The 15390-nt window shown below is 34.1% G+C and overlaps 2 protein-coding genes across 2 annotated transcripts; both read left to right on the top strand.

Annotated features, from left to right (window-relative positions):
- Positions 1-5743: 5743 nt before the first annotated feature.
- LOC108378253 (uncharacterized) lies at positions 5744-8641 on the top strand. Its single transcript, XM_017634542.1, has 7 exons — positions 5744-6012; positions 6079-6478; positions 6548-6609; positions 6676-6942; positions 7068-7303; positions 8375-8449; positions 8505-8641. Exons 3-7 carry the CDS (start codon positions 6578-6580, stop codon positions 8639-8641), a joined length of 747 nt encoding a protein of 248 aa, XP_017490031.1. The 5' UTR covers positions 5744-6012; positions 6079-6478; positions 6548-6577.
- Positions 8642-10515: 1874 nt separating this feature from the next.
- Positions 10516-12220, top strand: LOC108378255 (uncharacterized). Its single transcript, XM_017634543.1, has 4 exons — positions 10516-10918; positions 10985-11384; positions 11454-11537; positions 11651-12220. Exons 1-3 carry the CDS (start codon positions 10652-10654, stop codon positions 11522-11524), a joined length of 738 nt encoding a protein of 245 aa, XP_017490032.1. The 5' UTR covers positions 10516-10651; the 3' UTR covers positions 11525-11537; positions 11651-12220.
- Positions 12221-15390: the final 3170 nt, after the last annotated feature.

Genomic DNA, 15390 nt, shown 5'->3' with positions numbered 1-15390 from the left:
GGCAATATTTTTCTCATAGGGATATACATTGGATCCTTGGCTAAAAACTTCTGTGGTTAAACTGTCCCCCTACGTCTCCTTTCTTGGCTATTTAAAGCCAAAGGGTAAGCTCTTTCAATAGGGATTTGCAGCATATGCCATAATTATTATTAAGCTATCGGCCTGACATTTGATCAGATAAGAATTACGAACCTATCTGAACTCCAAATGCTTATAAAAAACGGGGTGCTTTTTAAAAAAATAACAATATTCTGATCCGATTCCACTGGCAGGCACGAACTTGAAAACACAACTTTGTTCAAAACTTTCTTTCTGGAAAACATTAATTTATTTATTGTATTTATTTATCGTTGAAACACGATCTCGTGATTATGCTAATTTATAATTGTTTCTTATAAATGATTGATTCGGATCACGGATGTCTAAAATTCCGCGTTCGCAACATCCCTGATATTAATTATAGTAAAATTACAAAATTCAAAATGTCTGTTACTAACGCTCAGTAAATAGATGACGCTGTCGAGAGCTGATGCTTGTATGATAATGAAACAAAGGTTGCTGGCAGTGTTGCCAAAATGATTACTGAAGGCGCCGCCATCTGTTTTTTTTTAGCAGCAATTCAATAAAATATCCGATTTTATTCTAGCGTTACAGCATATTATGGAAATTGTGCTATTCGGGTGTTAATTCAAGTCACTGTACCACAGCAAATTGGTGTTTACGATATTAAATGTACTAAGACGTGTTCGTGCAGAGCTTGATCAAACAATTTATACTACGCTGTCCGTTCGAAGACAATTCAAATTGCAACAAATATAAATAAATAATAATTTACATCGAAGGACACGTTCCACAATATTCTTTACAAATAAAGTTTGAAAGCTAAATAGGTACGTATACACTGTCATCCTCATAACGTATTCATTGTGTTTGGTATAACGTATACGTTGTGTTAGGTATACTGTTTACATTGGGTTTTGAGAATACATATATGTAAATAAATTTTCATTCGTATAACGAATTAGTAGTTTTATACGTGCGCGTTGTTTAAAGTAAACGGTTTACGTTATTTTAGGGATAACGTGTAAATTGTCATAGCTTTAACGTATTCCTTATGTTAGGGATAAAGCATAAATTGTCAAAGGTTTACGGTATACGTTGTCGTACGTATGACGCATACGTTATGCTAATTATCACATATACATACATACATCGTGTTAGGTTAAACTTGTATATCATGCAATTTGTAATTTTTTGTATAACGTCAATTTGTGTTAAGAATACCATATAAATTGTCACATACACCTTAATTAAAATGAAATAACACTAATGAGAATACATATTTTTTTATTTCGTACTACATGGGATTTAAAATAACAGGGGATTTCAATAAGCTGTAATAAAAGCTTACAAGTTGGCGCTAATTTTGCGTTCGCGTACTTTTTGTGATATCCCTGCAGTGAAAACCCAAACCAGTTAGAAAAAATACTAGTTCATAAACTAGTATGTGCCTACCAGTTCGACATTTTCGAAGAACTTAAGCGTTCAGCGACATCTGCCTTTGAATTGCCAAAGCCTAAAATAAAACGCAATTAATTGCTTTTCTTACAAATGTCGGCTGTGGCGTCACGTGAAGACTACTGGTTCTGGTTCTGGGATCGCAGGTTCGAGGCCGCTTGGAGGTGGTTAAGATTTTTAAAGTTAGATCAATGTAAGTAGGAATAATTATTTCAATTTAAATATAAATAACAAACTTCAAAATCTAGTTGCATTACAAAAAAAAAGAAACAAATATATGGGAAGAATTACTTGTGCCATAAAAAAATAGATAAAAAAAATATTTTTTTTTTATTAAATCTAAGAATAAAAAAAACCCAAAATAAAAAATATAAAAAAAATAAATGTTATAAAAAAAATAAAAATAAAATAATGTTCCCTGCACCAGGGCTTGAACCTGGTACCTCAGGCATACCACGCGAGTGCTTTGCTCTGTCGGCCATTGCGACTGTTGGAGTGCCGCGAGCTTTTCATAGAGGATGAATTGGCAGCCTATCTCATCAACTGGTATGATGCTACTAGTATTTCTACTAGTAGATGCTGATGCATAGCCTGACAATTGACATCTCGTAGGACATCGCAATGTTAAAAATACCAGTCGCTAGCATTGAAAAAGGATAGAACGTGAACTAGTTGGGCTGAAACGCAAACTGGTAGAATTCTAGTTCACAACTAGTAGCTTTCCCTGCAGGGATATTTCAAATCTCTTCTGCAAGTTGCTGCTGGATAATTGTCACTAGAGATCTTTTCGAGACGACGTTAGTCTTGATGACAGGAAAATTACGAAATTCAAATTGTCTGTTGCTAGCGCTCAGAAAATAGATGACGCTGGTAAGGGTTTATGGACTGGCAGGGTTGCCAGCAGCTTACTGAGGCGGCGCCTTCACTCGCACAAACTATGCTAACTTCCAGGCCAGCGTGGTCGAAAACCTATTTTTTGCACAAGCTGGGATAACTTCCAGGCCAACGTAGTCGAAAACCTATATAAGGAAATTATTCTATTCCTTTGTCAAATCAAGTCAAGTCACCGTACCACAGGAAATAGATTTTTATGATATTAAAGTTTCGAAGTAAAAACAGTAATTTTGTTTCCTTGTCGGGCAACATTTTTCTCATAGGAATATAGATTGGATCCTTGGCTAAAAACTTCTGTTTTAAAACTGCCCCCCTACGTTTCCCTTTTTTGGTATTTAAAAACAAAGGGTAAGCTCCTTCAATAGGGTTTTCCAGCAGAAATGGTAAACTTCTAATTTAAAAAATGGTAATTTTGTTTATTTGTCGGGCAATATTTTTCTCATAGGGATATACATTGGATCCTTGGCTAAAAACTTCTGTTTTAAAACTGCCCCCCTACGTTTCCCTTTTTTGGTATTTAAAAACAAAGGAAAACTGCCTTCAATAGGGTTTTCCAGCAGAAATGGTAAACTTCTAATTTAAAAAATGGTAATTTTGTTTATTTGTCGGGCAATATTTTTCTCATAGGGATATACATTGGATCCTTGGCTAAAAACTGCTTTGGTAAATCTGTCGCCCTACTTCTCCTTACTTGGCTATTTAAAGCCAAAGGGTAAGCTCCTTCAATAGGGTTTTCCAGCAGAAATGGTAAACTTCTAATTTAAAAAATGGTAATTTTGTTTATTTGTCGGGCAATATTTTTCTCATAGGGATATACATTGGATCCTTGGCTAAAAACTGCTTTGGTAAATCTGTCCCCCTACTTCTCCTTACTTGGCTATTTAAAGCCAAAGGGTAAGCTCCCTCAATAGGTATTTCCAGCATATGCTAAAATTATTAAAAAGCTATCGGTCTGACTTTGATCAGATAAGAATTACGAAACTATCTTCAGATGCTTATAAAAAACGGGGTGCTTTTTAAAAAAATAACAATATTCTGATCCGATTCCACTGGCAGGCACGACCTTGAAAACACAACTTTGTTCAAAACTTTCTTTCTGGAAAATAATAATTTATTTATCGTTTAAACACGATCTCGCCATTATGCTAATTTATAATTGTTTAATAAAAATGCTTGATTCGGATCCTGATATTAATTATAGTAAAATTACAAAAATCAAAATGTCTGTTACTAACGCTCAGTAAATAGATGACGCTGTCGAGAGCTGATGCTTGTATGATAATGAAACAAAGGTTGCTGGCAGTATTTCCAAAAGGGTTACTGAAGGCGTCGCCATCTGTTTTTTTTTTAGCAGCAATTCAATAAAATATCCGATTGTATTCTAGCGTTACCCCATATTATGGAAATTGTGCTTAAATTTTCATTCGTATAACGAATTAGTAGTTTTTGATATAACGTGCGCGTTGGTTAAAGTAAACGGTTTACGTTATTTTAGGGATAACGTGTAAATTGTCATAGCTTTAACGTATTCCTTATGTTAGGGATAAAGCATAAATTGTCAGAGGTTTACGGTATACGTTGTCGTACGTATGACGCATACGTTATGCTAATTATCACATATACATACATACATCGTGTTAGGTTAAACTTGTAAGTCCTATTACATAGGTATATCATGCAATTTGTAATTTTTTGTATAACGTCAATTTGTGTTAAGAATACCATATAAATTGTCACATACACCTTAATTAAAATGAAGTAACACAAATGAGAATACATATTTTTTTAATTCGTACTACATGGGATTTAAATGGGAATATAAAAAAACAGGGGACTTCAATCAGCTGTAATAAAAACTTGCAAATTGGTGCTGATTTTGCGTTCGCGTTTGTTTTTCAATTCTTTTCAAAATCGTTCGTTTCTCTCCTGCAAGTTGTTGCTAGATAATTGTCACTAGAGATCTATTCGAACAGCCTCTTGATTACAAAAAAATTACTAAACTCAAATTGTCTGTTGCTAGCGCTCAGAAAATAGATGACGCTGTTAAGAGGTGATGGACTGGCAATGTTGCCAGCAGGTTACTGAAGGCGGCGCCGTCTGTTTTTCAGTATTATTGTCACTCCATCACCTTTTCGATTGTATTTTTTTGCACAAGCTGGGATAACTTCCAGGCCAACGCAGTCGAAAGGAAATATAAGGAAATTATTCTATTCCTTTGTCAAATCAAGTCAAGTCACCGTANTTTTCAGTATTATTGTCACTCCATCACCTTTTCGATTGTATTTTTTTGCACAAGCTGGGATAACTTCCAGGCCAACGCAGTCGAAAGGAAATATAAGGAAATTATTCTATTCCTTTGTCAAATCAAGTCAAGTCACCGTACCACAGGAAATAGATTTTTACGATATTAAAGTTTCGAAGTAAAAACAGTAATTTTTTTTCTCGTCGGGCAACATTTTTCTCATAGGAATATAGATTGGATCCTTGGCTAAAAGTTTCTGTTTTAAAACTGCCCCCCTACGTCGCCCTCTTTTGGTATTTAAAAACAAAGGGTAAGTTCCTTCAATAGGGTTTTCCAGCAGAAATAATCAACTTCTGGCTATAAAGAGAAGGGATGCTAAAATAACTAAAAAGCTTTCGGTAATTAGGTAAGAAAAACGTAACTATCTGAGATTCTGGTGTTTATAAAAAACGGGGTGCGTTTTAAAAAAATAACAATATTCTGATCCGAGTCGGCTGGCAGCCACGACTTTGAAAACAGAACTTTGTTCAAAACTTATTTAGCTCGCTATAAGCATACATTTTTCAAATCGGCCGCAGAAGAAAGTATTAAAAATGAATTATGAAAACTATCATCGAATTGAAGTTATAGATTCCCCAAATTCTGAAACAGCCAAAGGAATGAGAAAGAAGAATTGTTTTTCGTCTGACACATCTGGTATGGCTTCTAAGCGCTGTTTAAACAACGATCTCACCATTATACTAAATTATAATTGTTTCTTAAGAATACACACCCTAATATTAATTATACGAAAATTACAAAATTCAAAATATCTGTTTCTAACGCTCAGTAAATAGTTGATGCTGTTGGGAGCTGATGTTTGTATGATCATGAAACAAAAGTTGCTGGCAGTGCTGCCAGAATGGTACTGAAGGCGGCGCCATCTGTTTTTTAGTATCACAGCCATTCAATAAAATATCCGATTGTTTTTAATCCCGCAATGCTGTTAAATGGTGTTCACATTGCACCATAAACTCGAGTTTGAGGTTTTGTGTTTATGAACAACTGTCAAGCGTTCACATTGGAGTGTTTCAGAAACCTAGAGTTTGATTTGACGTTTGTTTGTTGACATTTGCTTGTTTAATTTTCTTGATCACATCGTTCTTGTTTTTACCAAAATGCCTTCAAATATAAATATTATTTTGTTTATTGTGAAAATATATTTTACAACCATCCAAAAGTATGCTTGCGCTGAAAGCATTTCCGTTTACCGTGCAAGAAGTGAGTTTTTATTGAATATGATGTGGTTTTGCTTGAATCAACAATGGATGATATTAACAATTTTGGAGAAACCGCATACTAAAATGCGTTGGAAACTGGTAGACCAACATTTCCTAGTTCTTGTTATTCAATTTTTATTAATACATATGTCTTTGCCGTTGTAGAATCGGAGGGGTATGTTTTGGGAGATTGATTGACAATGTAATGGGGAGGAGTTCTTTAGGAACAATTTTCGCATGAAGCGCAGTAGCTTCAACAAACTATGCGGCCTTCTTTCATGTTTGGAAAGGAAAGATACAAATTTTAGGAAAGCCATTAGCCTTGAGAAGCGGGTAGCCATTGCTCTGTATGCCCTGGGATCATCTTCTGAGTACCGCAGTGTGGGTAATATGTTCGGAATTGCAAAATCGACTGTATGCTTAATCGTGTTAGAGTTTTGCAAGCAAGCATGGATTGTATTACATCCTGTTTACCTTAATCACTTCCCTCTCAGTAGAGAAAAGATACGAGAGTGCATGTCTGGGTTCAACCAAATTGGGTTTCCTCAATGCATTGGTGCAATTGGTATGTTTTTATGGCGTAAATATATTTGTACGATTCACTCAATTGATTTTTCTCATTTAATTTTCTAAGATGGTTGTCACATAGAAATACATCCAAAACATGATGGAGCCGTTCAACTTCAATTACAAAGGGTACTTTGAACTATATTTGTATGTATGTATATTTTTAACGTAAATAAAACTACACCTCTTTTGTAGATATCGTTTTCTTTATATTAATGGTGGTAGTCCAGGAAAATGCAACGACTCATTCATTTACGAGAGGTCATTATTAAAGCAAGAGCTGCATAACTGTGCTTTGCTTAATAAAATGAGTATTCAATTGGAGTCAGTAAACATTCCGGTGTTAATACTAGGAGATTCTGCATTTCGCTTATCGCCAAACTTAATGAAACCTTTTCCGTTTAGTCTTAACAACACCTCTGCACAAAAAAATTCAACTATCAACTGTCTAAATGTCGCAGGGTAGTAGAAAATGCGTTTGGTCATTTAAAAGCACAGTAATGGGCTTAAAATTACCTTTATTTGGATATTGAACTTTTTTATATACATATATGTGTATACATATACCAATGTATGTGTGTTTATAGATTCCGCAGGGTTGGTAAAGGAATTGATAACAACATCCAGAATGCGAATGCAGTTATAAAGGCATGCTGCACGTTACACAACTTTTTAATTGAGGAGAAAGATGACATGCCTACAATTTGGTTAAGCGAGCAAACAAATATGGGCCGAAATACAAATTATCCAAATCACTCAACAAATTTGATGCACAATAGACATGAAGCCGAAGATATAATAAACGCTCTCAGTATACATTTTGGTAAATATGCGTGCATTCTAAATCGTAAAATTACAAATCATCAACTATACCCAAGTCCCAATAACCTAGCAAACACAGTCTCTAAGGGTATACTCATATTTCAATTTTACATTAGAATTCTAGTGTAGTTCTCGAATCGAAAATCATGTTAGAGAACTATTTAGAATTCGATTAAAGAATGATTAGAAAACACTAAACATTAGAAACCAATTAGAATTCAACTTTAGAAAACGACTAGATATCTAACCTCTTTCTCGATATCGAAACTAAGTCCCCTTTTTGTAGAGAATGCTATAATTCTCGACAGCTTCTCAAATCACTTTTTGATTTATATGATGCATTTCATCGAATTTCAATTATTAGTTACGATTTTTTGCATTTCAGGTGACGATGTATGTATACATACATAATTTGAATTTAATATATCGTTACTTTAATATAAAAATGAGATAGTGTCATCTCATTTTATTCCGAAATTCGAAGTGGTACAAAAGTCGGTAGATTACTCACTAAGGACCCGATAAAATTTAAAAACAAGTAGTAAATCCATATATGTGATACTCCTATATTGGCAGTAAGAGCTAGTACCGTCCGAAAACATTACAGTACAGATATATCAATGAACACGTACGAAAGAAAAGGCATACATACGTTTATAAATAAACATGTACACAACACATACACAAAAACTGCACTCACGTACACAATACATTCACAAAAACAGCCACTAGACTGTCTCGCTTTGATTTCGGAATGCTTACACATTGAGAAGTTAGCTTACTGCCAATATAGAAGTATTACATATATGACTACATCAATAAATTAGTTCCAGTGGTTATTAAAAACCAGCGTTTTTAAAACATTCGCAATCAAAAACTCTTATTTTTATAATTTTATAACAACTCTGCAAATAAATAAAAATGTTAGATAGGACCCTTCTTGTCCGAATTTGAATCAATATTATATTTGATTAATTTTGACGACTTAAAAAATCCAAAACACCTTGGGTAAGTTTTTTATTGTCATCCCTCATTTCTTTTAAAACCTCCAATTTTTTTTCTTCTACTTTAGCAATTTTTTCGTTAACTGCCAAGTTCTCATGGACTGCTTGCTTAAAATCCTTGCCGAACTCCCCATACATTGTCAGTAACTTTTCATTTACTTGTTGCGCGCACATTGGAAGACGATGCTCGTTCCGAAGGCGGCGAGGGCGGCGCCAGTTCAGTGGAGGATAGGGGAGAGGCTGACGCGAGTTCTTCAGTCCATGACGAAGATGACGGCTCTGGCACCCTTAACGGTGCGGATTCATTTGTTTCCTGTGAATTGCCTGAAACATAGTAATAAAAATGAAATCAAATAAAGAAAAATAAATTAAATAATATGGAATTTGTATGTACATAAATTAATATTTTGTATGTTCCTTTGCTCGCCCGGTTCACAGAAATGAGTCACAAATAACTTGATTTGTCTCGGAAGATATTCAGCCCTGTCGCAAATTCCGTGTGAATAAACTGTACCCATATAACATTAACAAAACAAATTGGGAAAAATTGTTTTGCTTTATGATTTTTGGGAATATTTGTTCACGTGAAATTCACGATCGGGCCGATTATTAAAGACATTGTAAATGTGGGTATGGAACGACAGTAAATGTTTAGTTATTTGTACAACGATTTTGGGGTGGGGGCGAAGGAGGAGCTGGCGTGGCTCCCTAAAAGACAGATGATGGGCCGCACTTTATGAAAGGTCACTCCTTCCCCTTTTAAGTTTTGTTTTATCTCAACGGCCGCTATACTGCACTTATGCCAAAAAAAGACCATATTTCAAACCAAAATTATTAATAAATTAATGTTTAGATATAGTAAATTATATTGTATTAGTAGAGTGTAGACTCTTGTCTAGAAGTATGTGTAAAAGTCTTTGATTAGGGTCACGCGTTTGGGCACAGCAACCCAAAATTGTTATACAAATAATTAAACCGTACTTGGAACGACTTCTGACTAAATCTTGTAAACCGGACGAGTAAAGGAGCAGAGAAATTGTACAATACTTACATTCAATGCTCTCTTCCACACAAACATTGACGTTGTTTATACGGTGAGCGCCAATCACTTTATGAACAGCTTCGTACAAATGCCCCGACGCCGGTGAACCTCCTGAGGGTCCAATCGCCTCCTTGCATTTTCTGAAGGAAATATGCTTTTAGTAAATCATAATTTTAAAAGATATTAACATAGTACCTGTATTTAGCAGTCAGGTTGGCTATCTTGTACTTCACATCTTGGGCAGATACGACATACCCTTGCTTTGCTAGCTCGGAGGATATTTCTTGGTAGACGTGCGTATTTTTGCGTGCACCGCGCAACTCATCTACCTTTTGCTCCCACAATTCCACAAAGCAAGCTTCTGCCTTGCTATCCCAAAAGCTCCTCTTCCTGCGTTACTTGACTGGCGTTCCCATTTTTATTGTACCCGCACTAGTTTTAAATTTCCATTAAATTGTAAAATGCTAATTGTCAAAACAATATGAATTGTCAAAACAATAAACAATGCGCCCAAATTTTTCAACAGTGAGGCCAAATTTTTCAACCATGCAGCCAAGGTTATTCAAAAAAAAGGGTTGCATTCGCATAAACTCCAAATAAAAGTGGTGTGTAAGGAGAGTTTAACGAAATTTTTTGTATGGTAAACTCCGAGTTTAAGCGTAGAGTTAAGCATTCAACTCCAAAATGGGCCATAAACTCGAGTTAGTGGCTCAATGTGAACGCTTTATTAGACGGAAAAGTTTCATTCATAATGAATAAAACTCCTTCGGAATTAAGCATTCTACCAGAAAAGTGCAGCTATACTAAAACAGCTAAGCGAATAGACATCTAAACGGAATGTACCGTAGTAAACTAATTTTAATTTAGAAATTTGGTCGTTACCGTACCCCCCCTAATATTAATAATTGAACAAGATTTGTAGTACAAGTGATGATCAATATACTATATTAGTTAAAGCACGATAAATATAAAGGTATGGCGCATAAGGATGCCTTAATGTAAACAAAGAAAATAGTTTTTCTCCTTTAAATTATGCTGAACTGAATATTTGAGTAGTCCGCTTGCAAACAGCGTTATGTGATTTTATAATAGAAAGCCATAAATTTGAAAAAACGACTACGACAACAAGGAGCATTTAAATCGAACCTTTTTTATTATTACCTGAAAATTTGGATAAATACGAGCCTTTTAAAATTATAACATAACATACCATGACATAAGATAAGATTAACAGTCTACACGACCTAAAGCAGTTTTCTAGGTTCATCAGAAGGTGGATACTTTTGAGAGTTTATAAATAAGTATGACAGCGACTTTTGGAAGAAGAGTTAACATTTTATGCTATTTTTTCAAAATGCCTTCAAATATAAATATTATTTTGTTTATTGTGAAAATATATTTTACAACCATCCAAAAGTATGTAGAATTGGAAAATGCTTGCGCTGAAAGCATTTCCGTTTACCGTGCAAGAAGTGAGTTTTTATTGAATATGATGTGGTTTTGCTTGAATCAACAATGGATGATATTAACAATTTTGGAGAAACCGCATACTAAAATGCGTTGGAAACTGGTAGACCAACATTTCCTAGTTCTTGTTATTCAATTTTTATTAATACATATGTCTTTGCCGTTGTAGAATCGGAAGGGTATGTTTTGGGAGATTGATTGCCAATGTAATGGGGAGGAGTTCTTTAGGAACAATTTTCGCATGATGCGCAGTAGCTTCAACAAACTATGCGGCCTTCTTTCATGTTTGGAAAGGAAAGATACAAATTTTCGGAAAGCCATTAGCCTTGAGAAGCGGGTAGCCATTGCTCTGTATGCCCTGGGATCATCTTCTGAGTACCGCAGTGTGGGTAATATGTTCGGAATTGCAAAATCGACTGTATGCTTAATCGTGTTAGAGTTTTGCAAGCAAGCATGGATTGTATTAGATCCTGTTTACCTTAATCACTTCCCTCTCAGTAGAGAAAAGATACGAGAGTGCATGTCTGGGTTCAACCAAATTGGGTTTCCTCAATGCATTGGTGCAATTGGTATGTTTTTATGGCGTAAATATATTTGTACGATTCACTCAATTGATTTTTCTCATTTAATTTTCTAAGATGGTTGTCACATAGAAATACATCCAAAACATGATGGAGCCGTTCAACTTCAATTACAAAGGGTACTTTGAACTATATTTGTATGTATGTATATTTTNAGCCGTCGATTACTTCAAATACAAAGGGTGGTATTCCACCGTGCTTTTGGCTTTAGTTGACGCCAGGTAAATTTTCCTTCCTTTGAACTATATTTGTATGTATGTATATTTTTAACGTAAATAAAACTACACCTCTTTTGTAGATATCGTTTTCTTTATATTAATGTTGGTAGTCCAGGAAAATGCAAAGACTCATTCATTTACGAGAGGTCATTATTAAAGCAAGAGCTGCATAACTGTGCTTTGCTTAATGAAATGAGTATTCAATTGGAGTCAGTGAACATTCCGGCTTAAAAATTACCTTTGTTTGCATATTGAACTTTTTTATATACATATATGTGTATACAAGTTATATGTACATATGTATATGTATAATAGGCGCTCATCAGCGCGATCGGAAATTAATTAGCTAGTCAGTGAGTTAGTTAGAGTCATCGTTAGCTAGCGATCAGACGTCCGTGTTTAAGAATACTTTAAATGTTAACGCAGTTGTTCTTATAGTTAAATAAATGTTTTTTGTATAAAGCATAACTAAATTAGTGTTTTACTAATAATAAAGAAATTATGTATTAAACATAATTAAAACGGGGTTTGATTACAACGAGTAATCCTATCTCTTAAATGGCGACGAGGATAAAAAACTGAAAAAAAAAATTTTATACCACTAAAATTGTGAACTGAAAATTTTAAATGCACCTAACAATTAAAAACGCAAAAAATTAACTTTATGTAAAAGTTTCCAATTTGAACAAAAAAAAACGGAATTATGTAATAAACTCAAAAAATTTCTATGTAATTGCAAAAACTGTGAGGTGTTTGGTGTAAAATTACTTTACTGTATTGCGAAAAAAAAGTGACAATGTTATAGAAATTTGTTTCGCGTTGAAAGCGCTTGAAATCGAGCATATATTAAACATATGTATAACATAATGCAGCTATAATTGGCAAAAATACCGCAAATCATTTGAGTATTCCCAAATTACAGCAACTAAAAAATCACTTAAAAAGTGCATTTGGCTTCAGCTTGCAAAATTCCAAACCGTTATAACTGTCCGTCACTTTGCTCAGCCCGTACAATTGATATACACATAAAACACAACAAAAATACAAAAGGTGAGAGACAAGTGCTAAATTGCTCTTCCGCCACTCCAGGGTTAAAAAAGAAGTGTATATACATCGCTGCGAAGCAACACAAATGTTGCTAACATACTAGAAACATGTTGTGTTAGAGTAATGTTTCGGTGCTCAGCAATAAAAGTTTAATATACAGTTTATATACATTATTGCCGACAAACATACAAACATTTGAGAAAGCAAAAACATGTTGCGTTGAATAGAATGTTGATATACATAAATGTTTCTAAACAAAGACGTTTTTATGCTGTTAAAACATGTTGGTTTAAAGTGAATGTTCCTCGCGGTACGTTATTAATGTTGCTGAACCAATAATTTAAAAAAAACATTGTCAAGCTAATGCTGCAATTTAAACTGTAGAGAATTAGATGCGAACAAATATAAAAAAGAAATTACGAACAAAAACTTAAATTAGTGCGCCTTAATTCAAATTCAATTAGAACAACTTCAATTAAACGGCAAATTTTAAATCAAATAGAACTGAAAGCACCAGACCAAAACGAAAAAAAAAAAAAAAAAAGCAAACGAAACAATAACTAAAATAATAAAATGGCATTGACATTAGCAGAGGCGCTAAGAGAAGCACGGAATATTCCCTTTTTCAACGGTCAAAGTGACTACACCTTAACACATTATTTGCGAGACGTTGCAACAATTTTATCGCTGACAAACGAGGAAGAAAGGTCCATCATATCTAAGGTTTTGTGCAACAAATTAAAGGGACGAGCATTACATGTGGTTCACCAGCTAAACGAGCCGACTCTTGACGATGTACTAAACAAGCTAAAAGAGTAATTTGGTATTAAGTCCACATATTTAAACTTAAGAAATGATGCTATGAACGTTAGGGCCTCAAATGTTGAAGATTTACACAATAAGCTAGGAGCTATTTTACAAACAATGAACACTAAATATATTTTAGAGGGTGCGTGTGATGCTTTATACACGCCAGATCATGATAAAAATATAGTAAGGTAGAGCCGCTGAGAATCACTTTTACAATTCTTGACGTTTCCAAACATTTTAATTTTTAAATTTACTCACAAACTCACACACACATTTTCATTTTCAATCTCAAGCAACAACAATTTCGAATAATTTCAATTTTTTATTTTCAATTTTATATGATTTTAAAATGCTGGCAAACTTCAAAAAAAAATCATGGCCGACAAAATGAGAGAACGGTTCTACCTTGCTATGTTTTTATCATGCGCCAGATAATAACTCAAAATTAATATTTGATGTATATTTACAATTTTTGACCTTTAATGTAAAGACTTTGTTGTTGCAAAATGAGATAAACAATATGGAAAATGCATTCACTTATTATTTACAAAATAACATGTTAAAAGATATTGATGTGAGCGGCGGTGATACGAAGGTAGACGCTCGTACAAAAAATGCTAAAGATAATCATGGTTTTCTTAAAACTTCTAAGGGGTTGCATAATACAAGAAATATTAATAAAAGTAGCCAAGCTAATAGCAATTTCCATAGAAATAATTCAAATAATTCTCCTAATATTAATACGAATTTTGGTAATGGAAATTCTAATTTAAACCACAGTAATTTTGAAAACAACTATTCCGGAAACTTTAATAGCAATGCTAATAACTACGGTCGATATAATGCCAGTTGGAATGTTCGGGGTAGATCAGATAGTCATAGAAATTTTAGAAATAATTCTGGGAGGTTTACTAACACCACAAGGCATTATCGCCAGCCACCTGTTGTTCCAATGGAAGTGGACAATATTGAAAATTTTCAGCTTTCTCCAGATCGACCGACTTACCCCTGATAGATTTGACTATCGAGGGCGTTTCAGTAAGGTGTCTAGTCGATACTGGCTCTGCTACAACGTTAGGCGATTTTAAGACGTTTGGGAATTTTCATAGTCGTAGAACATTAAAAAGCCCTATTCTGATAAAAACACTCTTTGCATCTGAAGTTATATCAGAAGAAGTCATAGTAAACATTCCTCATGAATTCGAAAGAGAAGGAGAAACAATGTCCGTAAAGCTCTTGAACCTAAAAAATAAACCTTTTCAATGTATACTCGGAGTAAATATTCTTGCCCCTCTAAAAACATTGATAGACTTCTCTCAAAAAATAGTACAAGTTAACAGAGCTGTAAAATGATTGAATTAGTAGGATCTGCATTCACTCGGCATTCTTTTCAAAATTTTGATTGTTTGTTTGTATAAAAAAAACCTCATTACTGAGTGGCTTAAAATACTTGAAAACAAAGAAACTGTGTTGTGTTATTGAATGGTAGATTGACATTCAGTATAGAATGTGAATGTAACAGAAGCATTCGCACACAGACATGATTGTATATTTAAAATGAATGCACACGTTTTTTACCATTCAGTACTAATGCTTTTTTCCCCAGGGTTGATACATTTTATACTTTACAGTTTAAACATATCTGGAATTGAAAAACAAACAAATATTTTATTTCAATGTGTATGTAAGTATGGACGTTTTCTGTCATTAAACCATGGCCAATGAATGGTGAGAAATTATTCCAAATAAACATCGCAACCGTCGAGCACAAAGGACNCACACGTTTTTTACCATTCAGTACTAATGCTTTTTTCCCCAGGGTTGATACATTTTATACTTTACAGTTTAAACATATCTGGAATTGAAAAACAAACAAATATTTTATTTCAATGTGTATGTAAGTATGGACGTTTTCTGTC

Source organism: Rhagoletis zephyria, unplaced genomic scaffold, assembly GCF_001687245.7.
Source record: "Rhagoletis zephyria isolate East Lansing unplaced genomic scaffold, Rhagoletis_zephyria_1.1 Rzeph_scaffold_13682, whole genome shotgun sequence".
NCBI lineage: Eukaryota > Metazoa > Arthropoda > Insecta > Diptera > Tephritidae > Rhagoletis > Rhagoletis zephyria.
This window is presented reverse-complemented; position numbering and strand designations above follow the sequence as displayed.